This window comes from Aulonocara stuartgranti, assembly GCF_965226115.1.
Source record: "Aulonocara stuartgranti genome assembly, chromosome: 2".
Lineage (NCBI taxonomy): Eukaryota > Metazoa > Chordata > Actinopteri > Cichliformes > Cichlidae > Aulonocara > Aulonocara stuartgranti.
Window position 1 is genome coordinate 34,025,596 of NC_138940.1, and position 27,830 is coordinate 34,053,425.

Consider the following 27,830-nt stretch of genomic DNA (forward strand, 5'->3'; position numbering starts at 1 on the left):
TGATTTTAACAGTCAATAAATACACACACTGGACATTTTATAAGGTAGAATGGCAATACCAATTTTACTTATATAGGACATTTGATTACGTATATGTAAATTAAATGTGCTTAAAACAGAAAGTAAAAGCATAAAAAATCACTGCACATTTACTATGCCTTAAGGCAGTGAAAACAAAATAAAACAATAAAAATATGCACAGCTATTAAGTGTAATGGCCTGTGTGCCTGTTTGAACGTACACACAGATGTAAAAGTAGTTTGTTCCAAAGAACAGAACCACAGTACCTGAAAGCACCTTTAGCATACTTGGATCTGATTCTAGGAACATTTGAAAGAGCTGCACTAGATTACAGGAGAGATCATCTGGTGCAGTAGGCCTACTGGTACTTTCTAGTACTTTGCTGGATGCTGTTTTGGCTTCAGAACTGCCTTAATTATTTGCGGCAAAGATTCAGAAAGGAGCTGAATACATTCCTCAGAGATTTTGGTCTATGGCATTTAGTAAAGTAAAACAAAATAAAAGAGTCTGATCTCTTTGTACGATTCAGTCTGGTTTAAAACAACTTAGGCCTACTTAATGTTCAGTTACACACTCTCTGCAGGCTTTTTGAATTGTTTATCATCGTTTAATGGTTTATTAACTTATTATTATTAATGACAAATTAATTGTTTTATTTTACTTATTAATTCTACTAATTTCTCATACATTTTTAATTGCATACTTAAGTAATATATGTTATTCACTAACTTCTCATAGCTCACAGCCTGGGACCCCACTGGCTGCTAATGCTTTCTTTATAAAGAGGGCGAAAATTAGATATTAGCAATTAACTGTTAATTACAGTTTTCATAAAGCCTTGTGAAAACTGTGGGCTACTTACACTCCTGGCGCATTTCATAACCTCAAGCTTTCCACCTTAACAGTATGAGGCAATCTTGCACAATGTTGCGCGTGCCGCCAGACATTTTCCACGTGTCAGCACAACCGAGACGCGACGAGCCGGGAGCCGGTGAGGCAGACTGCCGCGGGGAAATACACGAGGCAACGATCGTGCAAAAAGATGTGAGTGCATTCTGTCAACTTACTATCTGTGGCCGACATGTCTCCCAGGGATTTTTCTGGACGTCTGTGGTGTGTTGTGCACGTAGGCTTTGCATTATGCCCAGTGTCAATGCAAATCCGTTCTATGTTCTCTGCAGACCCTTGTTCCCACATGGTGATTCGTGTGTGTGTGCTCCCCTCCCATGCCCTCGTATTGGGCGCATCCTAATGGCCAGTTTCCTACCTGGCGACCACCTCCTCCACGCGCCACGCTCGTCCCGTTATTTAAAGAGCCCACACACGAAGTGACATCTGCTTTCTGAGATCGATCGTTAATCATCAGACTGATTTCTCACTTCATAGATTAATTTTACAATAATCAACCAAAAACCACAATGGACAAAGGTATGAGCAGATCAAATGTATTCATTTTGTTTATTTATTTATTTATTCATTTACTACTGTGAAACTTTCTTGAAAAGTTGATTTAAGCCAGAGGGAGCTGATTACACCAAAGTTTGGATTTTGTTTGAGCTGCTGTGTTATTGTGTTGTAATTGTTCACTCAACTGGTGGAAGTAATCCTACTGTGAGCTCTGTGCTGGAATGTGATGGTGATTTGAACAAAGCTGTCAAATGATTTTCTTTTAACCTGCAGTTATCCCTCAAAAAAGGACCACGAAGATTGTCTCTCACCCTGTTATCACCTCGTCACTGGAATCTTAGATTCCACTTTGCCGCGTTGGCGTCATTTAGCCTGTGAATGTGTGTGTCTCTGGTGTAAAGCACATGGGGAAATTTGTGAGTGAAAGCGGTAGCCTGATGTTTACTGTCTTATATGCTTGTGCACATTACTGTGCATGGTTTTCTTGGATCTCTGTAAAATTAAAGAATAAATGGGGGATTTCAGGTGGGTGGAGGGGCGTTGTGGAACAACTGTAGTATAATCTGTCTTTTGACAAAAGGCAGCTAAAACCTGTTGTGGAAATAACAGCATGTCATATTAACAAAAGCAAACAAAACCAAACTTTGCAAACTGTGACAGCGAACGAGTGTAATATGAAACTGATTCTGGTTTAATATTCTGTCTATGTGCCAAATGAGTGTTTTGGGATTGCTTAATCAGGTTAGATTAATGGTTAATCTGTGTGGCCACAGTGTTTGTGGGAGTTTATCTCAGAAGAATCTTTAGCCTAAGGGGTAGAGCCCTTTATATGAACATTTGTCAAACTTTCCAAAAGCTCACATTTGAGTGAGTTAAATGAACTCAGATTGTTTTTTTCTCTTTAAAAATAAATTTAAAAAATAATTTACATCTTAAATAACTTAGAAGTAACATGATTAACCTGATGATCACTTCTTTTTTGTCATATACTTGATAGATGATTCACAGACAGGTACCCTTGAACTTTGACACATCATCCCATGGGAATTAAATCTTAATTGCACATTCATAAATTGTAACTGCATTGCCATCATTATTAGTGTCCATACGCACACACCCACTTACACACATGTCTAGCTTCTTGCCAACCCTGTGTGTTCTCTTATGATAGTTCGTAGCAATATGACAGAGTTTTGGAAGGAGCACTCTAAGGCTGCTACAGTGGAGGAGATGATGCTGGATTCTCGTGCCAAAGAACTGACTCAGCATGAGCTGCCAGAGATCCTCTCCATGCTGCCTAGCCTGGAGGGATGCAAAGTGCTGGAGCTGGGAGCAGGAATTGGGTGAGCACACAGCTGCAATAGACTTAGAATTCTGGGAAAACAGTACAAGAAGACAAGAAAGTCAGTGCTTTAAAAGACAGGGATTTAGTAGAAGAAGTATAAGCTAATGGAGTACTGTAATATTTAATAAATGTTTAAAATGGCATATTAATGATGGAGAAACTGAACTCACAGATCATTGTTCATTCAGTAGGCTAGTTCCAGTCATTATACGAATGTACTGTTTACAAGGTTGGGGAAACCTGCAGTGTCCAGATGAACAGAATCAACTTTTTGGGGTTCAGACTTCATTTAGTATAAAGATTTATGACTGAGGAGCACTCGATGAATATATGTAGCAAAAGTCATTTTATATTCTTATGTTTGCATCCAGTCGTTACACCAAGCACCTGCTGACCAAGGCAGCCCATGTGACTGCTGTGGACTTCATGGAAAGGTTTATAGAGAAGAACAGGCAGAAAAATGGCCACCATAGCAATGGTACCTTCCTCCAAGCTGATGTCACAAAGCTGGATGTTCCCCAAAACAGGTGTGTGTTAAGATATCGTCGTTAATATTTAACCTCACTAATGGCGTGGTTCGATGAATGGCACTACTGTGAGTCAGCTGGTCTACTGGCCTGATTCTGAATTATCTCAAGAACATCTGGATAAACTGTCAGAAAATGAGTATATTTAACATACGCAGAAGTGGCTTCAGCAGAGGCTTACCTTGGAAACGATAAAGCTGACATTTGCCCTTTTAAGTGAAATGAAATGACACATTTTTTCCATGAAATCTATCTTCCTACATCCTGCTTCTAGCTTTCTCTTTGAGGGCTTGCACGTGCACATCTGTAGTGTCCCTATGGGACCTTAAACATGCAGAGAGCGAAGAATCACCCCTTTTGTCAGCTATGGCCCACAGATCAAATAGTCTAGAGGGGAGAGTCTGCAGTTTCCAAGCCAAAGGCATCTTAGGAGGAGCATTTAGTAGAAACTGCCTTAACTGTAGCGTATGCTATCATGAATCCCAGTGCATAGAAAAGGCAGAAGTACTATGGCCACAATACACATTCACCACAACTTTGTCCACTTCCCCAAAATGAAACATAAGTTAAAAGGTCACCGTTTCCAGCACACATCATAGGTGTACAAGTGGAAGTAGTAACTCTGAAAGGAGCCAGTTTCGAAAGGCAGAGAGACGACACACACAGCTTTATTTGTTATATACTGAAAATACTGTTGGTTACTGTGATAAAAGAATGATGCTTTTTTTTCCTCAGCATTGATTTTATCTTCTCCAACTGGCTACTGATGTATTTGAGTGACGAGGAGCTGAATTCGGTTATGCAAAAAATGCTTACCTGGCTGAAGCCTGGAGGCTTTCTGTTTTTCAGAGAGTCCTGCAACCACCGGTCAGGTACAGATGCAGAATTAAATTCAATGTTTAAACCTTTATGCTAAATGAAGGTAACTTAAGAAAGATTGTATGAAGTCCTCTGCCTGTATATTTCAAAAAGATTTAATTAGATGTCTGTACACCTTCTTTTAACTGCTCACTTTCTATGCTCCATGGAGATTAGTTTGTTTTCATTCATAATTTTCTACCAAGGTGACAGTAAGAGGGATTTCAACCCCACCTGCTACCGTACTGAGGCACAATATAGCCACATGACTACAACAGTGCAAGTGACGGAGCCAAAAGAGGGCCAAACGTTTGGTTTCGACATTGTCTTGAAAAGGAGAGTTCAGACCTACGTTGAGGTAGAGACATTTGAGTCATATTAGGATTGAAAAAAGCACATGGCAGTTTCTGATGCTGGTGTGTGGACATGTAGTTAACCCATTTTACTACTACTTATCTCTGTCACCTTCTCATCCATCCAACACTTACAGATGAAAAACAATCCAAATCAAATCTGCTGGTTGCTAGAGAAGGTCACTCGCTCCTCGAACAGCCAGAATGGATTCAAAACCTTCCAGCAATTCCTGGACAACCAGCAGTACACCAAACGTGGCATCCTGCGCTATGAGAAGATGTTTGGGGCTGGTTACGTCAGCACAGGAGGGCCTAGCACCACCAAGGTAGGCAAATCCCAAATAATATGGCTGGATGCAAATGATAAGTGCGTCTTGGAAGGAAATTTAACAAGTAAAATGCAAAAATATGATTTTGAGTTATAAACACAATTACAGAAAATAACACAGAAAACTGCATGCTTCTGTAAGTATTCAGACTTCTGAGCGTCTAACATTTTAGTCTGGTGCAGAATTTGCATTAAATGCACTGGCAATTTTATTCAGACCCTTTTTGGTAGCAAAGACTGGAAGCGAACGGCTGTTAAATTGAAAGATCTAGCCTAAGATGCACTTCTCCTGTTGTCTAGCAACCGCAACGATATCAGCTAGAGCCGCGGTGAATGACTGAAATAGAGAAAATCTTTATTTTATGTAATTTATTTTACTTTTATTGCAGAAAATTGTGATGTTTCATCTGCGTATGAGCTGAGAACACCACAGCCATGGGCCGAGTTCCTTTAGCTAACAGTTATCTTAACTTTAGTTAGTAAACTAGTTTGCTAGTGTAGCTCACAAGACTAGTCTCATTTCATTTTGAAGGTACAAATACGTCTTAAATTATTGATATTTTATTATAAATAAAAGGGAGCATCTAACAGGAGAAAGATGATACAGATACATGACTTCTTATATAGAATACTATAACACACACTTTAAGTTTATGAACGTGCAATTTACAGGATGAGAGCTTATGTAAATATGACTTCAGCACATCCTGGTTACATCAGTCTGTTTCCTTACCACAGTTCACGGGTCACATGTTTGGTCCTGGAGAACACACTTACCTCAAAAAGTGAACCGTCTGCTCGTTTTTTCCCAAAACATTTAAGTACATTTGGCTTCACACTGGCAAACAGACGCAGCTTCAGCAGAAAACTAACTAGCCAACTAACCAACCAACCAAAGCACGCAGGACCTGTGCCGCATTAAGTTGGCCAAAAGTTAGCTCAGTTCGGCTTTTTAGGATTCTTCTCTGCTGAACATTTGATAAAACTCAGCACTTACTATTAAAGGTTTATTTCTGGACTGCTTTGCTTAAACCGGTCACCATTTTTTCCAAAACGTTTCTTCAACCTTAAAATCGTAATGAATTCTGGGATAGGGTGGGCCACGAAGGTCTATGTCATCTGATGCCATTTTTTTTGACATTTTAGTCTGATGCCAGAGGCTGTTTTGAGCTCATGTCTGAGGACGTTTTTCCTGAGACCTGCAGATGTCCTAAAACAGGGGTGTCCAAGGTTTTAGATGTGTCCTTGATCCAACACAGCTGATTTAAATGGCTAAAATACCTTCTCAACATGTCTTGAAGTTTTCCAGAGGCCTGGTAATGAACTAATCATTTGATTCAGGTGTGTTGACCCAAGGTGATATCTAAAACCTGCAGGACACCGGCCCTTGAGGCCTGGAGTTGGACACCCCTGTCCTAATATGTACACCGTAGTGGCCTCAGTAACTATGAAATAAAAGTTTGTAGCCAAAATAACCTTTACAAAGTTGGCCTCAAAGCCAGGCTGAATCAAAGACAACATTTTTGTGCTAACAGGAGTTTGTGGACCTGCTGAACCTGAAGCCAGGACAGAAGGTTCTGGATGTTGGTTGTGGCATTGGTGGAGGAGACTTCTACATGGCAAAGGTAAGAGCAACCAAGTCACAGGCCACACTTACAATGTTGATTTTAGGGCACTTATCATTATTGTAAAAGCTATAACTGTGGCAATTATTATGTGATTTTTCAGGCATTTGGAGTGGAAGTGCTCGGCTTGGATCTGTCAGACAACATGGTGGACATTGCAATAGAGAGGGCAAAAGCAGAGAATGTTCCATCAGTACGTATGTTATTCTGTTGATTACAACACCAAAGTTAATGGCTGGACTAATGATTTATTTCCAAATCTTTAATGGTATTTACTGTTCCTCAGGTGCGGTTTGAGGTTGCCGATGCTACAAAAAGGACATTTCCAGAAGATTCATTTGATGTGATCTACAGCAGAGACACAATTCTGCACATAGATGATAAACTAGCCCTCTTCAAACGCTTCCATGTGTGCATCTCTTTAAGTCTAAATGGTTTCATTTCATGAATTTCCCAACTTTTCTTGTAATTTGTAGAGAAAAAATGATACAGCACTAAATGTAACAAACATCTTGTTCTTGTTGATATCCAGTCATGGTTAAAGCCAGGCGGACAGTTGCTTATCAGTGACTATTGCTGTGGGAAGAAGCCCTGGACCCCAGCATTCGAGGCCTATGTGAAACAAAGAGGCTATGTCCTGTATACGCCTTCAGAGTATGGCAAGGTAAAAATACTCGTGTATAAAAATGCTAGTAGTTTAAAACTTTGGACTCTTTTCTGATATGTAGATTATATTTTCTGTTTTTGCAATTCAAAATCCTGTTTAACAGTATAAGCAGTGCACTGATCCACTTATGAGTAAATGTGTTTAGAAGAATATAGAAGCAGCCAAATTTTCCAACATTATGTCCAGAGAATAGACTTTGTATGTATGTACTACTGCAGTCCATCAGTTGATGGTGCTGTCCCCACACTGCTTAATCCCTCCTCTGCCTCCCCATCTACAGTTCATTCAGGAGGCTGGTTTCAGCAAAGTTCGAGCCGAAGACCGCACAGCCCAGTTCATCGAAGTGATTAAGACAGAGCTGCAGAGAGCAGAGGTCATTAAAGATGAATTCATTAAGGTGGGAATGCACAACCACAACCACACAGTGTGTCAAAGATTGCACCTTCATAATTGTGTTACGACAGAAAGCTAAATTCCTCCTTTAGTGTGCCATCCAACACACCTGTATCTTTTCCCTGCAGGAATTTTCTGAAGAGGATTATTTTGAAATAGTGAATGGATGGAAAGAAAAACTGGAACGTTCCAACAGTGGAGACCAAAGATGGGGACTTTTTCACGCGACAAGAGACTGAGCTGTTGAAGCTCGCCGTGTTAGAGATAATTAAAGAAAAAAGAAACAATGTTTCTGCTACATTATTCTTTTTCTGGGTATCCTGTTGTCTTTAAAGCAAATCACTGACAACTCTTTCATTATTTTCTGCCAATATACCTTTAACTAAGTGATCTACACTTTGCCATCTTGCATTTCTAGTGAGCAAATATTTTTGGGAGTATAACAACAACGGAGTGTAAAAGAAGGTCCAGACAACTGCGCAGAGTAATCAAGGTTTATTCTGATTAAGCAGGTTGTTGGTGTCCAATTACTTAAATGTAAACAAGTTGAAATGAGTTCTTGAACTAAAAAAAATAGCACTGTTCTCAACCGCAGAGGCAAAATCAATTGACAGCAGATTGATTTTTGAAGGAAGATGCAATGAATTATTTCTAGTTAAATTAACAGGTGCATGAATTAGTTAACAAACAGTGTATTGCAACAAGCTTGAGTAGCTAATACTGAGCAGATAAACCTGAGGAAAACAAATTCAACAGGAACCAGTTAAACTGGTTGAAGCAGTCAGCTCATCTTTTCTGAGCTGTCTGCATTCTCATGACATCAGTTTACAGTTTAAAACCATCAATTGGAGTTGCAAGTATTGCAATTTGCTCATCTGGCTGGATTGCCACATTAGGTAGCTCCACATGTTTGATTTGGCAGAGTTTTATGCCACATGCCCTTCCTCATGCAACCACAAAAAAACTTCCATCTCCTTCCAGGCAAAATAACTAGAGATCTTTTGTTTGGTAGGCAAATGTGTAAACCACTACAATAAGAGCCACGGTTGGTAAAGCATTGCAACACCTCCTAAATCCCAAATGTTTAATTAAATACATAGTTTATCATTTCTTAATAAAAGCTGGAATAAATCAGTCTCATGCATTCTAAAGAAAAATGCCAATAAATAAAAGATAAGTACTCCGTGTTTACCATTAACTGCTTCTTCAAATATTCTTGTATGCCACGTTGATCCACTGTGCAGATTTGCAATAATGATTCTGATCCATTTTTAAGTTTGTGTGTTAACGCAGCAGATTTTCCTAAATGCAAAAAGACTTCTTAACACTTTATAATGCCACTGTTAATAAAAATGAATCGCTAACTTTAGTTAACAGTGTATTACAACAGTCATTATTATTGCTGCTTACTGTTTGGTCAATAGCTGGTTTGTAAATCACTGTAAGTTTGCAACTGATGGTTATAAAACGTGTTTGGCTATAATAAAGCTGAAGCCTCTGTTTCTAATACAAACCAATCAATCATGACCAGAAGCTGTGGTTTGTGTCCTCTTTCACTTAGTTTAATTTTCATTTCGGTTAGGTTTACAGAAAGGTTGTGGTTTGATTTGAAATACAAGTTAGGAGTGAAACCCCTGTCACTATTGCCATGACACACGCATCACTGCTTTACACCCAAGCACGCCTTGTGTGTAATAAACAGTAGTATTTTATGTCCTGGGAACGAAAAGGAAATATGTCATCAGTGATTAAGCCTATCCTACAACACATATATTTAATAAAATATAATATTGATTCTACAATTATGGCTGTTGGCAAAAAGATATTTCTACAGTAAAGCAATGAATCTTTTTAATTTGAATAGTAAAATATACTTTGCTGCGTAGCCCTTGTTAGTATCGTTTTAGATCCATTCTTACCTGAAAACACTGCCTTAATTCAACAGGGCACAGATTCGACATCTTGGTGGAAACATTGCTCTCAGATTTCACTCTGTATTGGCCTGATAGAATCACACAGTTGCTGCAGATCTGTCGGTGGCACATCCAGGATGCAAATTTCTCATTTCACCACAGAGGTTCCAAAGGTGCTCTACTAGATTGAAATCTGGTGACTGCAGAGGCCATTTGAATTCATTTATTAACTCTTTATGTACAAACTTAGTTTATATGTGGACTCAAACACTGTATTTATCATTCAACAAATATCAACATGCAGAATATGAAAATTTTCTTATCATCAAAAGCTAAATAGTTATCCAAGTCACTACTAAGTGACACTTACAATATTTATGAATTATGATTTATAGCCCAAATCATGTGTTTTTAGATTTTTTTTTATTAAATATTCATTTGCATATATGAGTTTTTAAATTTTTATTGTATTTTCTATATCCATACATCCATTATCTTCTGCTTATCATTATCAAGATTGTGGGGAAAAAAACCTCACCAAAACATGGTGAGGTTTTTTTTATTTGTTAAAAATGTACTGTGTAATTTAACTAGGGGGAAAAAATCCCACTGATGATGCAGAAGTCTCCAAAACTGACAAAACCCATGTATCAAATATGATACTCTAGGCCTTAAGGGGTTAATGCGGGCAGACACAACGTGCTTCACTCAGTGTTCTGCAGGATGTTTATTTCTATGGCATTCTGTGCCCTCTCCACCTAATGACGTCTGTGTTTACAGGCACACAGTGTTTTAACAATCACGCCTCATTCGTGCTATTTTTGTCATCGCTCTCTATTTTTCTGCATTTCCTTTATTTCATGTATGAATCCACAGTGAATGTGGGACCTAACATTCTACACAGACCTAAGTCATCTTGTTTATGGCAGACTTCGTATACAAAGATATAGATATATTTATATCAAAGATAAAGATATATTTACTGTTCCAAGTATATCTTGGAACAGTAAATTACACAAATGCACTCAAATGAAGAGTTCATTTCTGTGCCTCTCTGATATGATTCCTATAGAAAAAACATAACTGACTACATACATACACAGTATATTTTTACAAGGGTTCAGCACTGACGTGCATTCTTCATTTTAAATGGCCATAATAACCTGAGCTCTTTTATTGGGAATGGGAATGAGTGCTTCAGAGCGAAGTACAGAGCATCTCCCTGTCACCAGGGTTACTCACTGTAGCCATGGTTACTCATTGTCAACTGCGTGTGCAGGTTGAGAGGAGAAAGTGCTGCTGTTTAGGCCTGGCATTACTTTGAGCAGCATGAATGATTTTAAGAATCAATAGATTTATTTGTATTTTTCTCAGGTTTCTCTTGATGGTCTAAATAACTTTGTTATGATAAATTATTATTATTATTTTTTTTTTTTTTTTTTTCAGATTAGGCCTACGTGAGAAAATGAAGGTCAGACAGGGTGTGAGGAATATGTGTGAATCGTTGACTCAGTGTGTGAGAAACAGATTTGTAGCAACGAACATGTCAGAAGCACTTCACCAATTCACCCCCCTGAGTTTGTATCTAATGCAGTGGCCATTTCATGCCCTGTGTCTGCTACAGTAGCAACAGGAGGCAGCTCCTTCCACCTGCGCCTCCCCCTCACTTTGTCTTTTTTTTTCTAAAAAAAAAACTTCTTCTGCTGAAGTGCTTTAGCTGGTTAGCAACCACCAGTTTGTCAGATCCAGACCAATCATCAGTGACAGCTAACAGGTGCTGACGTTGGACCTAAAGGAGGAATGCTCTGCTGTGATTGGTCGGACAGAGATGGGAGTGGGGCTTCGCCCCAGATAAATTGTGGCAAACACATACCTAAATACAGGTTTCCTCTAATAAACATTTCATTCAGCCGGGAGATCAGAGGGTACTGAAAAAACATCTGGAAGTAGAGCCCCGAATACCCATGGGTAACGACAAACCTGTGTTCAAGAAACCAGTTTGAGATGATTTGAGCTTTGTAACATGGCGCGTTATCCTGTTGGAAGCAGCCATCAGAAGATGGATACGCTGTGGTCATAAAGGGATGGACATAGTCAGCACCAATTCTCAGGTAGGATGTGGTGTTTTGAACAACTAAACTAGCTAAAGTAGTAATAATGAGGCCAGAGTGTACCAAAAAATATCCCTCACACTATTACACCACCTCCACCAATCTGAAACATTGACAGGATACAGCACGGATTCATGCTTTCACATAGCTTACACCAAATAACTACTGAACGTTGCAGCACAAATCGAGACTCACCAGACAGGTCAATGTTTTTCCAATCTTCCGTTGTCCAATTCTGGTGAGCAGGTGTGAACTGCAGCTTCAGTTTCCTGTTAGTATCAGCAAACCACTGCGCTGCACTTAGCTGACAGGAGCGGCACCCGGTGTGGTCTTCTGCTGCTGCAGTCGATCTCCTTTAAGGTTCCATGTGCTCTTCTTCATACCTTTGTTGTAACAAGTGATTATTTGGATTGTCTGGATTGTGCTTTCCTGTCAGCACGGCCACTCTCCTCTGGCATCAACAAGACACTTGAACCGCTGTGAGTAGCAGAGAATTGCTGAACACAGATTTTTTTTTCCCCCTTTTCAGACCATTCAGTAAACGTTCAGTAAAGAGAAAGTTGTATGGGAAATTCTCACTACAACCTCAGATATTCAGACCAGCCCATATGGCACCAAGCCACATTCAAAGTCACTTATATCACGTCTCTTCCCTATTTTGATGCCAGATTTGAACCTTCAGCATGTCAGATCTCTTTTAATGATAGTTAAGGCGGTGTGCCTAACACAACGGCCATTTACTGTAAGCATTTAGCTGATTCTGCAACTGAATTATTATAATTTTTGAATGAAAAAAAACCAGCCCATTTCAAACACGCGTTATAACAAAGTAACAATAAATCAACTTGGTAATAAATGCAAGAACTTGGTAAAACGTCATATTAACATAAGATCTGCAGAAAGAAATACCTCAGCTGTGTCTCTTTCAGACTGCTCGAAGCGCGACTTCGGCTGACTTCCTTTGACACAGGCCCCGAGGACGCGCCCACTGCTCTGTATGGCTACGTACCTGCGCACGGAGAGCTCACACGACGAGAAGCAAAATATTCAGACGAAAAACATGGCGAGGTTAAGTGAGCATGGGATTCGCCTGAGTTCTGTAAGTATTTCAGATATTTGCTGTAGAGGATTCGCATTTGTTTCGACACTTTAGAAAACGTTCGCTACAGCGGCTCACAAAAAAGAGCAAGTGAAAGTTTAACTTGTTTTTTTAAATTCTTTTTTTCATTTCCAGATGAGTCCTTCCTTCCTGAACAGCAACTCCACGAGTCATACCTGGCCTTTCAGCGCTGTGGCAGAATTAATAGGTAGGCAATAAGAAATTTCAGGCATAATACAGAAACGCTGCACAGTCCCCTGCACCTGTTGCTGCAGCTTTTCGTGGTTTCTTTCGCACCGCTCTTCCGCTGTCGCGCACAAAGTTGGCGTGTTGAGCAGACATTTGTGTTGGTGCAAAAATGGACCGAACGGACTTCCTCTTTCACGAGTTTGCGCTCACACGCCTAAAGACGTGTGCTGGCAGCTGCAGACGCTGTGTTGTGGTAATAATCCCTTCGTAAAGTAAGGATAGAGGAGCTCGTTCCTTTAACGCTCTGCAGTTTGAAATCATAGTGCTGAGATATTAGTAACTGCTCAACTGCAGTGAGGTTTTCTGCAGTGTCGGTACTCTTACTTCTCGTGAGCATTAACAGAATCAGTTTGGATTATTTTTGACAAAATACATATAAAACTTATTGGTAAATATGCAGCAGTAGCTTATTTGCGCCTTTATGTGACATAAATGGTTCGTGTCTGGGCTGTCAACATTGCCATTCCTCCACTCTGTGCGCTCTCATTGGTTCAGACGTGCTGACCGTCTGTTGGCTGCTGAGGCTTTTTTAAAAACCGGAACAGCGAAGGGAGTGCGCTGTAGAAATGCATTCGCACCACTGTCCCACGTGAAAGTACAGGCTAAACTTTAGAAACAACAAAGGGAGCCACGTGCTTCTTGGAATAAGCTCGCAGTGATTCGCAATAACCCTGCAGAAAGTCCCAAACTCCGTATGTTCGATGTTTGTTGATCATGGTGTGACGCAATTAGTGGCTGTGCCCCACATTGAAGTATAGATTACAGCACATAGCAGTAGCATCCAGAGATCAGCAGTGGAGTTGTAGATCTAATGATTTGTTCCTGCAGCATGAGTCTCCTCATCTATAATGTGCAGTATCACTTTGACTATGCCTGCAGGAAGTTCACGTTGTAAAGAAATATAAGGAAGGCATTAAAGAAACTAGCCATCCCATGTGCTTCTCTTGTTTTTCTTATTTCCAATTTTCTGCCTGTCGTCTTCTAGACAATGCCTCAGACCCCGGTGTGTCCGCTAAACAGTTCTGGATAGATGTAGTTCATGAAACGGATCACCTCTGTCTGTCTTTCATCGATAATGGCAGCGGCATGACCCCCAACAAACTGCACAAGATGCTCAGGTGAGACACGTGTGAAGTTCACACACAAGGAAAAAAAGAAACATAGAAAGACACAGTAGTGCTGCATACCGATTGTGTTCCTCTTTTCTGCATTTAACCCACAGACACACACGCGCAGTTTCCAACTGTGGCCTCACATGTGCCGCTTTGTGTCACATTCACACATTAGGCTAGTTTTGTCTTCTCAGCTTGCTTCTCAGTGTTCGATAATTAACACTTGCTCGCTTTTGTGTCCAGCTTTGGTTTTACAGAGAAGGGCTCGGGTAGGGCCAGTCAGCAGGCCATCGGGGTTTACGGGAACGGCTTTAAGTCGGGCTCCATGCGCTTGGGGCGTGACGCGCTCATCTTCACCAAGAACGGCGGCTGTCAGACTGTGGGGATGCTGTCGCAGACCTACCTGGAAAGCATTAAAGCCCAGGCTGTCATCGTCCCCATTGTCCCTTTCAACCAGCAAACCAATATCCTTCACAAAGGGACTGGGAAATATTAGGATACAATATTAGGTTTACTTTGTGAATTTGCTGATGCGTAGACGTTCTACATCAGTATGACTTCCTGATTTTTTTAGTGTGAGAACTGATGAGATCATTTGAATGGCACAGGGTGTGTGGGTGGGGGCGGTGGGCAAGTGGTGACATGAATTAAAATAGGCAGGCCAAGTTTAAGGCAGATAACAGGAAACAAATATATTATGTATATGTGTTTATTACCATACATGCTCCCTTATGTTCTGACCTTAATTCGGTGTTACAGTTATTAGTTGTGACCGAGGATTCACAGGCCAGTCTGACGGCCGTCCTCGACCACTCGATCGTCAAATCCCTGGAGCAGATACATTCACATTTTGACTCAATTCCCTCCAAAAAAGGCACCAAGATATTAATCTGGAACATCCGCAGGTCAGAATCACATGTTCGTGTTACATTAAAGTTGAAACATGATAAGATAAGAGTGTTCCACACGACAAACATCTCCCTTCCACCACTAGCAGTTTGACGAAGCCAAATGTGTGAAATCTGTAATCTTGTTAGATAACTGTCATGATGTCAGTCATTTTGTCGAACTCTGTACAACAAAGCAGATTAGCGCAGACCTTATTACACTGTTTCTTTAGTGTCAGTCAAGTCAAAACATCTCGGTTAGAGTTTCCAAGTTGGCGTGTTGTGACCATTGGTTGAAAATACCACATGACACTGAGGAGTGTGCAAGCACAGTCAGTATCAGAGGGAGGCAAGTGGGTACAAAAACACATATGTAGTATTTGTATAAGCATGGTTCTAGGCAAATCTATGCAAACTGACCCACATTCAAATGGAGAACAGAGAACCTCCTAAATTGAAGTTTTGAATTTTCTCTTTTCCTTCTTCAACTAAATTTCTTAGAGAGAAATGGTCGACTGAAGTCAGGTTCTTGTAAAGTGGTAAAAAGAACCAGGTCAGGTTTCTCATACCTCCTATTTCACTTCCTCTTCATGCTGGAGAGAGAGATGATCACCACAATGAGTATAACCATCCAGCATTTCAAGTATTGCCCTGTGATTCAAATCCTAGTAATTAGACACAGGAGGTAAAGCCATACAGTGACTTTGTGTTGCAAATCGTTCCCAATTAATGAAATGTCTTGCAAAGCCATCTGCGGAGCTTTCTAGACAGCCATTACAGCGTGTGCAGTGAAACACAATTACATGTTCTAACAGCTGCTTTCTTTCGTGCTATCCCGAAGAGCTAAAGACGGTAAGATGGAGCTCGACTTTGAGACCGATCCGAATGACATTCGTTTGCCTGAGATTCAGATCGAAGAGTTGAAGAAGGGGCTGAAGAATAGCGGGTCCTTGAGAACTGAGCAGAACATCCCAGACATGCATTACAGTCTCAGGGTGAGTGAGTAAAAAAACACTTTACCATCTGTTATTATGTTAGAGCCTCTGTGGTCCATAATATTAATATTTGTCAGGGCTTGGGGACCTGTTCAGGAGGATTTTAGTGTTAAAGGTTGTGATCAGGGTTAGAGAAAAATTCAGGGTGTAGTGGTTGTGGTTTACGTGTGGGTTTAGCCATACAAGTGCTGTGTGTGTTGGGGGCTGGGTGTAAGAGTGTCTTCCACTTTTTGGCAGACACTGAGTACCTCCACACTACTGTAGACAAACTGTCAACCTTGTGGTTTTGTAGTAACACTGCCCCAGTTTCATTAAAAAAATGTTTTTTTTGCAGGTTTTAAATGATAATTCGCAAATTCTAAGAATTTACTTTTTGTTTGTAAATCATCTTTTTTTCATGTTTCAAGATTAAAAAATAAACCCGCTGGTGAAAAATGTGCGTTCACGAGTGGATTTCAACCGACAAAAGAGTATTTCATATTTAGAGTTTTCAGTTTTAAGCCTCGCTTATTTTCTTTTTTTTTTTTTCACCTTGTCCGTTTTATTTGCTTTGTATGTTTATCACAGGCCTACCTCAGTATCCTGTATCTGAAGCCGAAAACACAGATCATACTGAGGGGGAAGAAGATTCAGGCCAAACTGGTAGCGAAGAGGCTGATACACATTGAGCATGACGTCTACAAACCCCACTTCAGTGTATCCTTACGCTATGTGTGTGTGTAACAGCCAAATTCAAGTGTAAACAGGAAGTGGGATTCGTGTGACTGTTGGAGATGAAGCATCTGTGTTACTTTACTGGGGTCTGGTAAAAAAGTTTAAAAAAACACACACACACACACTTTTGGTGCTTAACAGATGTTCATGAAGGGAAAATCCAAACAAGCTTCACAGTGCCAGTTCATGCGGTCTCATATCTAGTTATTATTTTTTTTTTAATCTTTTCATGTCTTCTAGAGAACTGAGATTTTGAAACTGGGGTTTTGTGTTATCGTGCCAGGGATCGGTTCAGCGCCCACAAAACCGAATTTTTAATCTGAACTTTATCTGTTTGCCTATCTAATATATGAATGCATGCAACAAACCAGACCTCAGGGGTAGGATAAGAGTTATGAAAATTCTGAATTATACTCTACTATAATTAATAATAAGGTCATTAATAATAATTGCATGAACAATGTTACATTTTTTCCATGTTTTTCTGTTAAAACAATTACATTAGTAACATCCCTTTAATTATATGAAAATTGCATCATTATTCTAAACTTTGTCAGTTTTCTTAACTGGTTTTTGTCAGAAAGACAAAGTGAAGGTGACCTTTGGACTTAACCCAAAAAACAAGGATCACTATGGGATTATGATGTACCACAAGAATCGTCTCATTAAGGCGTATGAGAAAGTGGGCTGCCAGCTAAAGGTAAAGTAAAATAATGTTGTGTGTTACAAATACTGTGAGGCTACCCTGGGTACCTGCCTCTGCTTAATAAATGTCACTCTTAAATTTCCTTCAGACTTCGGGCCTAAGAGCGGGCATTGGCGTCATCGGCGTCATTGAGTGCAATTTTCTGAAACCTGCTCATAACAAGCAAGACTTTGAGTACACCAAAGAGTACAGGTAACAAACAGTAATAAATCAGATAGTTGCTTTTTTTGTTTGATTGTTTTGTTTGTGAATATGAGCTGTTGAGTTGGAATAAATAGTTTCATCCTGTATGCACAAAGTTAAGAGCGAAGGTGGTAATTTGATCATGTAATCTTCAGTTAATTTCTTTTTCTGTCATTGTCTTATTTTAAACACATTTACAGTTGTTTCCTCTTTTTACTCCCAAGACTGACCCTCGGAGCTTTGGGCCTAAAACTCAACGACTACTGGAAGGAGGTGACAGAGAAGAAGGCCAGAGAGCGAGAGTTTCAGGCTCTAGACAAAAATGAGAAGGAGGTCCAGGAGGATGTCGATGAGTAAGTGTTAACTGTTTTGTTTTTTTTACACAGATGAAGTCAGGGCCAGATTTTGAAAAACAGTGAGGTCAGACAGTGGAAATAGTTGCTGTTAAATTTGCTGCATTATTAGAATGTTAATACTTTATTGTAAGTTATGTGTGATGCTTTCATATTACAAATTATAAACAAATAATACATTGCATAAACATTATATGTTGAGGCTCTGAATACAGGTTTACAGTATGAAAGCTGATAATTAAGCTATGGTTATTTGTCATTTTACCAAGCTATAAATATATAGGAAAAAATGCTTGTTTATAACACTGTTACAAGCTGACATTATTGTAGACTAATAATAATTTCTAAAGTTGCCATTACAAAGTTTTATAGGCCTATTAATGTGGAGTCTGTTGGCTAACTACGGTGTTTTTTACTCAGTGATGTTGCCATTATGAGGGGTGAGGCCTCAGTGTTCTCTTGCATGTCCGTCATTGCTTTGTATCATCAGGTGGTATTCATTGTTGCTGTTCTCACACAAAGGCTGCTGCAGCTGTACAGAGATCAATTGAAGTGGTCATTATGCAATAGGCTGGCTGTGCCCTTGGGCCATTTCTAACATACAGCATAAGCCTTTTTTTAAAATTCAGCTTTAAATTTTATTTCTAGTTCTAAAAAACAAAACTGCGTGGTGTTGTAGTGGTTAACCCTGTCGCCCAACGACAAGAAAGTTCCTGGTTTGAACCCTGTGTGGAGTTTTCATGTTCCTCATGTGCTCGTGTGAGTGCCCTCTGGCTACTTCCTCCGACAAACCAAAGATAGCATGTTAGGCTAACTGGTGACTTGAAACAGGCCATGGACGTGAGACGTGAAGGCTTGAAGTGTATGGAATAACGTACTGTATGGTGTGTTTTGACTTGTAGTCTAGAGCACTTGGAGTCAGTAAGACTAGAAAAGCCAGTCCATCACTGGTATAACGAGTATAGACCCAGACCTGATATAGCTGTAGTGCAAACAGTGAACACTCATCCAGTTCATCTGGCTCTAAATACGTGCCGAGTATTAAGTGCAGTTCAAACAGAAAGTCTAAATGTAGAACTCAGAAAGGTAGGAAAGGTAAATAAAGGTTGGGTGACAAGTATAAATAAGTAGGGTGGAGCAGACAGCTAGAGGAATAAAAAAGTAACGGATGCCAAAAAGCTAGACACATGGTAAATAGTACTATCAAAGGAGGAAATAATAAAAAAAACCTCAATAAACCCTTACACTGCGTTCAGTGGCGCCCAATATTATTAGTGCACTGCTTTTCTATACAGGTGGTTTACAAACATGTCACTGCTGATAATCTAACACTCCTCACTCACCCATCAAATAAGATCAGTGTACTTCAAAGCCCCTCTGTTCCACATCGCCGCACACTGTTTTGAGGAAACGTGCTGTTCAACTCAGAAGGGTTTCCCACAGTTTTCAGGTTTTTTCATGACCAAAATGTGGAGTGTTAATAACATATCCTCATTCCAAAGTTCAGTTCAGCCGCAGGCCAGTGCATGTTAGAACTTGGCTATTTATCAAAGTCATAATATCATATCTATATTAAACCAAAGGAGTGAGACTCAGGCTCTGGGGTAAAATTACAGAGACAAGGAACATAAAAATATCATCTATATGATCCGTTAAGCCAAAAGTTTATTTATAGATAGATAGATAGATAGATAGATAGATAGATAGATAGATAGATAGATAGATAGATAGATAGATAGATAGATAGATAGATAGATAGATAGATCTTGAAGAGATCTGTTGTGTGCACAAGTCTAGACTTACTGAGATAAAAATAGTTAAGTATATCTTTATTGCCAACTTTATCTTACTGACAGCTGTTGTATTTACAGGGGTCCCATGTGGTTACAGTGTGAAGAGTGTCTCAAGTGGCGAAGCATCCCTGACGGCTTTTACAGAATTGCTCCTGAGAGCTGGACCTGCAGCCAGAACCCAAATTCACGTTACAGGTGGGTATTTCATATTATTTCTCGTGATTTTAACTGCACCACTGACTTGAGTAAGAAGCACAATTACATAATGAATGCAAAAGCTGAATCATGTTCAACAACACTGTTTTCAGGAGCAACATTACACTGCTGGAAAACCTAATTATTTGTGTCAGGCAGCATTTATCAGTCTATTCTTCTTTCGGCTGCTCCATTGCTGGGCCGCCACAGCAGCATCAGCTTCCACATAACCCTAACTCCTAACATCCTCCTCTGTCACGCTAACATATATATATATATATATATATATATATATATAGATATATATATATATATATATATATATATATATATATATATATGTTTGTTTGCTCTCAATTTTGACAGCCCTATTAAAGATTAATATCAGTCTGTACATGTTCCAGATAGCTTTTCTTCAAATTCTTTAATTCTCACTCGCTTTTGCAACTTTGTACTTTTGTGTTACTCGCAGCAACAACTCCACCTCATTATTAGTCTATTTAAAAAACTCGGTAAAGCCGGAAAGTAAATAAACGGCAGACAGAAATGAGGCAGGCCAATCGTCTCGCATTTCACGCATGCACATGCGGCCGTTTTCGGTCATTTCAATGTGGACACACAACTCTCTGAAAACGATAGTGTGGACGCGGAAAACGCTGTTTTGAAATTTATCCAGGCTAATGTGGACGTAGACTAACTTTGTCTCTCCAAGCTGCTCATCTTGAGCTGATATATTCATTTCTAATTTGGCCCATTCTGATCATTTACAATGCTCGCTCTAGATGCTATTCTTCTGTCTCGAATCACCTCTGGCATTTGTTTTCAGTCACTCCACCCTGGCTGCACTCTCTTCTTCCCCTCGCTTGTGTGTGTTCGCCTTTCCACTTGTCTCCCTCTCATTCACACACATTTTGTCGCTTCTGCTGGCTTTCATTCCCCCTCCCTCAGAGCATACCTCCACCATTCCAGGCTCGCTTCCACCTGCTCTCACTTCACATCACAATGCCACCTGTGAACACCATTCCAGAGACAAAATTGATAGCTGAACCTCAGCTCTTCCTCTGATATACTCGTCATTTTATCAAGTGAAGCTAATCAGCTACCAGGTAACTTAACAAGCATGTTCTAATCTTGCTAAAATTAAGACTTCAAATTTTAGTATTATCTTAATGAAGTCAGAGCACAGAGTGGAGACACTGAATTTTAGCAGGCAGGCAGACCTATATTTTTTCTCTTGAGCTATTCTGTCTACTAGAGGTCAAGATATTTTAGCCTCTTCAGCATCAGTAGTCACCATTTCCTTTTTTTTAGTCTGTCTTTAATCGTTTAACTCTGCATGGTCATATTTTAGCGTTACTTGATCGAGCACAAGCCCTTTCTGAGCCCTGCGTGTCCTTTGCATTCATTTTCTCCCTTGTTTACTTTTTATTTCACTGCTTTTCTTAAAAAAGACAGATATTTCTAATGGCTTGTATGATGCAAAACGTCATTTTCAATTTTCGCCAAAGCCACTGCTGACTGAATTGAAAGTAAGCACAAGTCTCTTTGTCTTTACAGAAGCTGCTCGTCACCAGAGGAAACAGAAGAACACGAGGAGCTGTTAACACCGAGCTATCAGAAAAGCCACAAGAAACTGTAAATTCCCATTTCTTTACCCCTCTGAAACTTTGACTGTATGTGAAAATTCGTACATGGACGGATATATCGCACTGCAGCTCTTTCTGCATGCCTGCTTGCTCTTGTGGGTTCACATGCCGTTTTGTGGTTTCATGCACTTATTTCCGGCGGTTGTCCATGTGACTCTAAGCGTGTCTGAGAAAAGTTTACTTATGGTATCCTCTAACTGATAAGAATCAATTAGCTCTTTAAAATATGGTTCTATGTTGCTCATCAGTACACAAAACGCTTTAGGTCTGTTATTTAGACACTTAAGCAGAAGTCAGCAGAAAGGGTAACATCTAATTTGCTTAAATTTGGCAACTTTTGACAGAAATCTGTTAAATACAAATGTACTAAGATAAACCACAAGGTTATAAACCGCTCACTGACAGCAGTTAGTGAGTGATGCACAGACTAAAGTGACTGTGGTCTGCCCATAGACTGTATGTAAAAGATGGATGTGACTTGAACCTGAAATCTTCCTAATGGATGACAGGGGCGACTACTTATGTAACAAAAAGAAACCTGATGGTCTGTGACAAAAACAACCCTACTGCTTAGTTCCTTAATGAATTTAGTAAACACTTTCCCGATGACTTGCTTGTTGCAGCATAATTTTTGTTTTATAACTAAATAACTGAGAAATATTCTGTTGAACTTACACCAAGAAACTCTGATTGTTTTACAGCCCTGGGTATTTGTGTGGCATTTACTTATAGCATTACTCTGGAAAGTTAACATGGTTTTTTTTCGGTGCACGGTTACTCAAACTTCCTCCCACAGTCCAAAGATATTCTTTGCTAAGTTGATTCTAAATTGGCTGTAGGTGTGAATGGTTGTTCGGGTCTCTGCGTTAGCCCTGCAGACTGACAACCAGTCGAGGGTATACCCCAGCGTTACCAGATACTGATGGTTTCCAGCCCAAAGCCTATTTAAAACCACCACTATGCACACAAAGCTGCCCAAGATATTGTTTTACGTTTAGTTTTAATCACCGTTGCACGGCATCATATTCAGAAAATCCAGTGCCCGCAGGAGTCACACAAAAACAATCCTTAAATCAACAAATAACAGCGAAGTCTTACAGACAACTTGATTCATCATGTCTGATTAGGGCTCAGATTTACTAAGCAGAATAACTTGTGTGCGCAATCCCCGAATAGCCTTCATAGGTTCAGTTAGTTAGTTAGCTCCAGCAGAGACAATTATATTTACTGACGATAAACCAGAGCATAACGTGATTATCCGTGTTTTTATCTTGCAGAGAGTACTCCAGAGGCACAAAGCGAAAATCATTAGAGGTATGTAAATTTGTTTTTTTCTTATCTTTGTTGTGTTTTTCTCACCAACAGTAAAGGTCCCGTACTGTATCTCACAGGTGCGTTCTGCTGTTTTCATTGCAGGTGTCTGAGGTAGAGGAACAAGTGTCTAAACATCAAATAGTCTTACGGAGTTCATCTAAGCCCACCAAAGTGGAAAACGCAGATGAACTCACAGATCTAAATGACACTTTCGCGAATGACGATGCGGAGTCACAGTCGGACACGCAAACGCAGGAGGAGGCCGCTGGAAGAGACACGGTCACTAAAAAGAAGAATGAAATTGCAAAAGGAGCGTCGCCCAAGGAAAATGAGATAAGTGACAAGAGGCTTCAGGATGAAGAGAGCGACAAAACGGAAAACGCAGACATGGAGACAGAAGAGGAGGAGCACTTAGAAACTTTAAGGTGGGGAAAGATTGAATAAAATAAAAAAGAGAATCTAATTCCAGTCTAATCCAAGTGTATTGATGCAAACTTGTGCTTTAGATAATGGTTGGATATAGTGTAGTAGTTAATTATATATATATATATATATATATATATATATATATATATATATCTGTGTGTGTGTGTGTGTGTGTGTGTGTGTGTGTGTGTGTGTGTGTGTGTGTATAGATAGATATATCAGTGTTTAATACCTTGTATTAACCGATTAACCCTCCTTTTTTGTAACCCCAAAAGGATGTCAGATTCAATATTGTGCGTTGTTAAAAAGAAGCGGTACCTTTGGAAGCTTCACCAGTCCGATTCAGCAGTTACGGATAAGGAGTTGCATTCTGGGAAACAAAGTGATATAGTCAAGACATTATCCCCAGAAAAAAACAAAAAGGACGCCAGCAGCCGGGTAGAGAACTCAGACACAAACCCACCGCAAACCCACACCGGCAACACGTGGCAGCACTCACTCCCCTCCACACAGACTGTGAAAGTGCCCCCGCTGAGCCGAACAGAAGGGCAGCAGAGCAGGGTGCTGCCCACGGAAGGGCTTAACCGGGAGGCTAAAATGCAGAGGCTGGTTGGGTTGGAGAAAGAGGCTGAGAAGCTCCGCAGCCTTCTAGGTCTGGAAATCACAAAGACAACTCAAGGAACGATGACAAATGATGACTGCGACGAAAAAAGTCCAACGCAGACGCTGGAGAAACCATCGGGACGCAAAGAGGTCGGCTGTCAGACGGACATGGCTGAGGTCAGAAACCATTTAGAACCATTTTTGCCTTTTTAGTTTATTTAAATGTTGGTTAGACTAAAGTTTAATGTAGTCACATTTATCCTATCATGATTTTCTTTTGATTCTCATCATTCCTTCTTGTAATGAGCCTCTTTTGATATTTACTTTAGTAGTTATTAAACACTTGAAGGACATGTAATAATAATTCTTTCTGGTTAAAGTGGCCTGTATACATTGATTTAAAGCATATATTTTCAACAATATAGAGTTTCTAGGTGATATCTTTTCACACCCCACTGCTTTATTTAATCATTAGCAGTTATTAAACTCTGGCTCTCTCTCTTCCATAGTTTCCTTTTGTCCCGTCTCTCTCTCTCGTCTCCCTTTTCTTTCCTCTCACTACCATCCGGTCACAGCGGATAGCTTCCTGAGCCTGATTCTGCAGGAGCTTTCTTCCTGTTAAAGGGGAGTTTTGCCCTTGGCACTGTCGCCAAGCCCTTGCTCATAGAGCATCGTATGATGACGTCATTTTTTCTGATGTTGTAGGGTCTTTTTACCTTACAATATTAAGCACCTTGAAGTGACTTCTTTGTGATTGGAGCTTTAAATTAAAAAAAAGTGAAATTTGATTTGACTTGCAGAGCTGAATTTAGCTACTAAAATATATTAATCTAACGTAATCCCAAGTATAAGGTTTGATCATCTTAATAAGTAGTTGAGTGTTTTGTAATCATACGAACAAATCAAGCACAAAATAGTGAATTATTAAGAAGAATGATAAATACTGCAGTGTAATGTGATTTATTTTAAACCTGTTAAATCTGATTTAAATGAAATCTAAATGAAAACTTTGATTATCTCCTGCTGTCTATCAGTGCTCTACTTCATCCTCTGGCCTGATTCAGGCTGCAGAACTTCACGGGTTAAAAGCTGTGAGTGAGTCCAACAACCAGCCTGAACTGAGCAGAGCCAGGAAGGAAAAGACTGACAGCCAGACGAGAACAAGACTCAGTGACACTGAGGCCCGTGAAGACAACAGGTGAGTGCGTTATACAGACATCCACATGCAGCTGTGTAGACAGGGATCCCAAGCTATATATTGATATTGTTCTAATTTGAATGCCTAATGCTTAATTTATATTTATCTTCATCTGCACAAAGTACGTGTAGATAAATCGATCGAGTATCAGTCAAGACTGTGATTTATTTCACATCAACTTGATAGGTTTTAACAGGTTTTAACAAAATGATAAAGGAACACCTCGTAAACATCTCACTTGTAGCCTTTTACACCTATTCATACACGATACAAAAGCTCAGTTCTCCCAGAAAAAATTTTCTTGGAACAAGAAGTGAAATGTGAGCTGTTTGGGTTTCTTGCTGTAGTGACAAATCTGTTGTACGCTCAGGTCTGTGCAAGAGAATCTGCATGACATCCGCCACAACGTGGTAGTGCTTCTCACGGCACTCCTGCCCCAGCTGGACCTGGCCGGCATCAGCCTGGACACCAATGATGTAGACAACATCCTGCAGCAGATCATAGAGGTCAACTCCCTGAAGCTATGATCAGCAGTCCAGCAGAAGTCAATTATTATTCGTTGTGTTACACATACTTACACAGTTGTGTTTGGATCAATTAAACTATTTGTTACTTCAGTATACAATATGCATACGTTAATAATTCTCTTTCTGTTGATTTGGAGAGTAATGTCATTCCCATGTTTTTCATATTCCTGGTGCTGCATGTGGATTACGTGTATAATAATGGAGATTATAAAACCTGGTAATATTTGTGTTCCGTGTGGTAATCAGTTTGCAGTGTAAAAATAAAAGACATGTATCGAATTACTTTACCTCAGTGTCTTTCAATTTACAAAATTACAGTTCAGGTGTATAAAAAAATTGCCCTGCACTGATTACAAGCTGCGAGTGCCAAGAGTTCTTGTTAAGCAAGAGGCTGGGAAAAAGAGACAGGAGAAATGCTAAGTACTAGTTTGCAAATCGTTTTTATAAAGAGAGTTAAGAGGAATAAAAGTTGTAACTTAAATTCTTGTAGCTAACCGTCAGGGTCAAGTCACCAAGTCTGACTACTCGTACTTGTGAAGCTGTCTTGTACATATGGCAAACGGTTGTCACATCATTTTGAATACTTGTGCAGTATAATCTTTAAGAAACATGAGCATGTTGGTCATGATGTCAGTTAGAAAATATGAGGGTTTTTTTGTCTCAGTTCATCCATTAATTTTTTTAACTGTTGCTTTTCATTGTTCTGCTGCTTTTGTTGTTCTTTTTTAATTAGCTATTTAAGATGCTGTACACACTCGGTTGCTGTTTTCTAAACAGGATTTGTTATGTTTGCATTAAAATATTGAAACCAGTTATTGCTCACTGCATCTCTGTTTTTAAGCTACTCATGGGTCCAATAGTGGGATTTACAGTTTTTTCTGAATGCTTAAACCCTAACTGTGATTCCTGTAGCACAATCTCTAAAACTATTCAGACTTATAGCAAAACCACTCACTGAGTTTGCAAAACTAAAAGCACAAAAACTGCTTTGCACTCAGTTTGCAATTTTGTAACACACACTTTGCAAAACTGTAGGCACAATTCACTGCACAACACTCAATTACCAAATTTCCAACACACTCCTAGCAAAAGTATACACATGTATGGCTATCATTAACACTAATTTGCCAACTGTCTGGCACACTTTCACATGTGAAAACTTTTTTAGATAATTAGTTCACTTTGCAATCAGCCTAAGCACTATAATACAGGTAAGCTCTGTGTGTGCGGAGTACAATGGAGGGAGCAGAAAGAGTGAGAAGAAGAGGACGTGGAGGTGAAGAAGTAGGATGAAGAGGACGACAAGGACAAGGAGGAGCAAGAGGAAGACGAGGAGGGGGGAGAGGAAGATGAGGAGGGGGGAGAGGAAGGGTAGGAAGAGTAAGAAATAGAATTGCCGATGACATCAGAGCTACAATAGTGGACCATGTAATCAACCGTGGAATGACCCTGAGGGTAGCTGGCCAACGGGTCCAGCCTAACTCGAGCCGCTACACTGTAGCAAGTACCATAAGGACATCTTGAAATGAGAATCGGTTAGTACAGTCACTTCGCACAAAGATTTGTAGCACTGCCATATGCCAATGAGAAACACACCAATACCATTGATGTAAAAATACTGAAATTGTTACTTTACAGAATTGCTAGATGACCAGATGCTCGGGGCAGAGGAAGCATGTTCACTGCAGACCAAGTAACCCATATAGTCATTATGGCGATTGCAAATAATCCTATACTTGGAAATAAACACTTGTGTTTGTTTTGATGTGTTTGAATAAACACCAGTACTTGAAGTTTGGATCCCTCTATGCTTATGGATCTATGACAGAAGTATGAGCTCAAACTGACATAGCCTACCTTGTGCACAGAGAAAGCAAAAGCCAGATGTGTTTTGTATTCATACCATCAGTGTGCAGTTGGCGCATTGTGTGCTTAGTAGATGATGGCTTGTGTGTACTGTTTGATACGGAAACACCATTTTTACGAAGGTGTGAAGAGTTAATCTAGCTGTGTTTGCTTTTGCAAGAGAACTACAATGTTTTGATTATTGGGTGACAGGTTTTCTTATTTGTGTGAAGAGTTTTGCAAAATTAGCCAATAGTTACAATAAATGTGCTTAAGCAATCAGAAAAAACTGTAAGCACATTTTTTGTAACTATTGGCTAATTTATTGGCAATTGGCAATTCTGTAAAGTAACAATTTCAGTATTTTTACATCAATGGTATTGGTGTGTTTCTCATTGGCATATGGCAGTGCTACAAATCTTTGTGCGAAGTGACTG

At 39.7% G+C, this 27,830-nt stretch overlaps 2 protein-coding genes across 4 annotated transcripts; both read left to right on the top strand.

Moving 5' to 3' along the window:
• Window positions 1-278: 278 nt before the first annotated feature.
• On the top strand, window positions 279-9,180 carry pmt (phosphoethanolamine methyltransferase). Of its 2 annotated transcripts, XM_082558305.1 has the most exons (13): window positions 279-1,065; window positions 1,203-1,449; window positions 2,600-2,771; window positions 3,145-3,300; window positions 4,036-4,172; window positions 4,365-4,516; window positions 4,649-4,837; window positions 6,375-6,464; window positions 6,568-6,657; window positions 6,751-6,873; window positions 6,997-7,128; window positions 7,412-7,528; window positions 7,653-9,180. In XM_082558305.1, the coding sequence occupies exons 2-13, from the start codon at window positions 1,440-1,442 to the stop codon at window positions 7,761-7,763; spliced, it is 1,479 nt and encodes a 492-aa protein (XP_082414431.1). In that variant the 5' UTR covers window positions 279-1,065; window positions 1,203-1,439; the 3' UTR covers window positions 7,764-9,180. The 2 variants fall into 2 exon arrangements, with proteins under 2 accessions (XP_082414431.1, XP_082414432.1); XM_082558306.1 differs by lacking the exon at window positions 1,203-1,449 and having other exon boundaries at window positions 280-1,065.
• A 2,826-nt stretch (window positions 9,181-12,006) lies between these two features.
• On the top strand, window positions 12,007-26,361 carry LOC309720987 (MORC family CW-type zinc finger protein 3). 2 transcript variants are annotated; one of them, XM_082558294.1, is made up of 17 exons: window positions 12,007-12,647; window positions 12,783-12,855; window positions 13,882-14,014; window positions 14,252-14,472; window positions 14,766-14,913; window positions 15,737-15,890; window positions 16,458-16,586; window positions 17,185-17,304; window positions 17,399-17,502; window positions 17,718-17,846; window positions 19,718-19,834; window positions 21,392-21,469; window positions 22,758-22,794; window positions 22,897-23,219; window positions 23,496-24,000; window positions 24,858-25,021; window positions 25,392-26,361. In XM_082558294.1, exons 1-17 carry the CDS (start codon window positions 12,546-12,548, stop codon window positions 25,546-25,548), a joined length of 2,694 nt encoding a protein of 897 aa, XP_082414420.1. In that variant the 5' UTR covers window positions 12,007-12,545; the 3' UTR covers window positions 25,549-26,361. The 2 variants fall into 2 exon arrangements, with proteins under 2 accessions (XP_082414420.1, XP_082414421.1); XM_082558295.1 differs by having other exon boundaries at window positions 17,230-17,304.
• Window positions 26,362-27,830: the final 1,469 nt, after the last annotated feature.

What these genes read in the sequence shown, in the direction of transcription:
- pmt (XM_082558305.1), top strand. An exon ending in CTGGATGTTCCCCAAAACAG is followed by an intron (nt 3,301 to 4,035) that starts GTGTGTGTTAAG and finishes TTTTTTCCTCAG; the next exon opens with CATTGATTTTATCTTCTCCA. An exon ending in CCCTCTTCAAACGCTTCCAT is followed by an intron (nt 6,874 to 6,996) that starts GTGTGCATCTCT and finishes GTTGATATCCAG; the next exon opens with TCATGGTTAAAGCCAGGCGG.
- LOC309720987 (XM_082558294.1), top strand. Translation starts at nt 12,546, where the DNA reads ATGGCTACGTACCTGCGCACGGAGAGCTCACACGACGAGAAGCAAAAT. An exon ending in TCTACAAACCCCACTTCAGT is followed by an intron (nt 16,587 to 17,184) that starts GTATCCTTACGC and finishes GGTTTTTGTCAG; the next exon opens with AAAGACAAAGTGAAGGTGAC. An exon ending in AAGTGGGCTGCCAGCTAAAG is followed by an intron (nt 17,305 to 17,398) that starts GTAAAGTAAAAT and finishes AATTTCCTTCAG; the next exon opens with ACTTCGGGCCTAAGAGCGGG.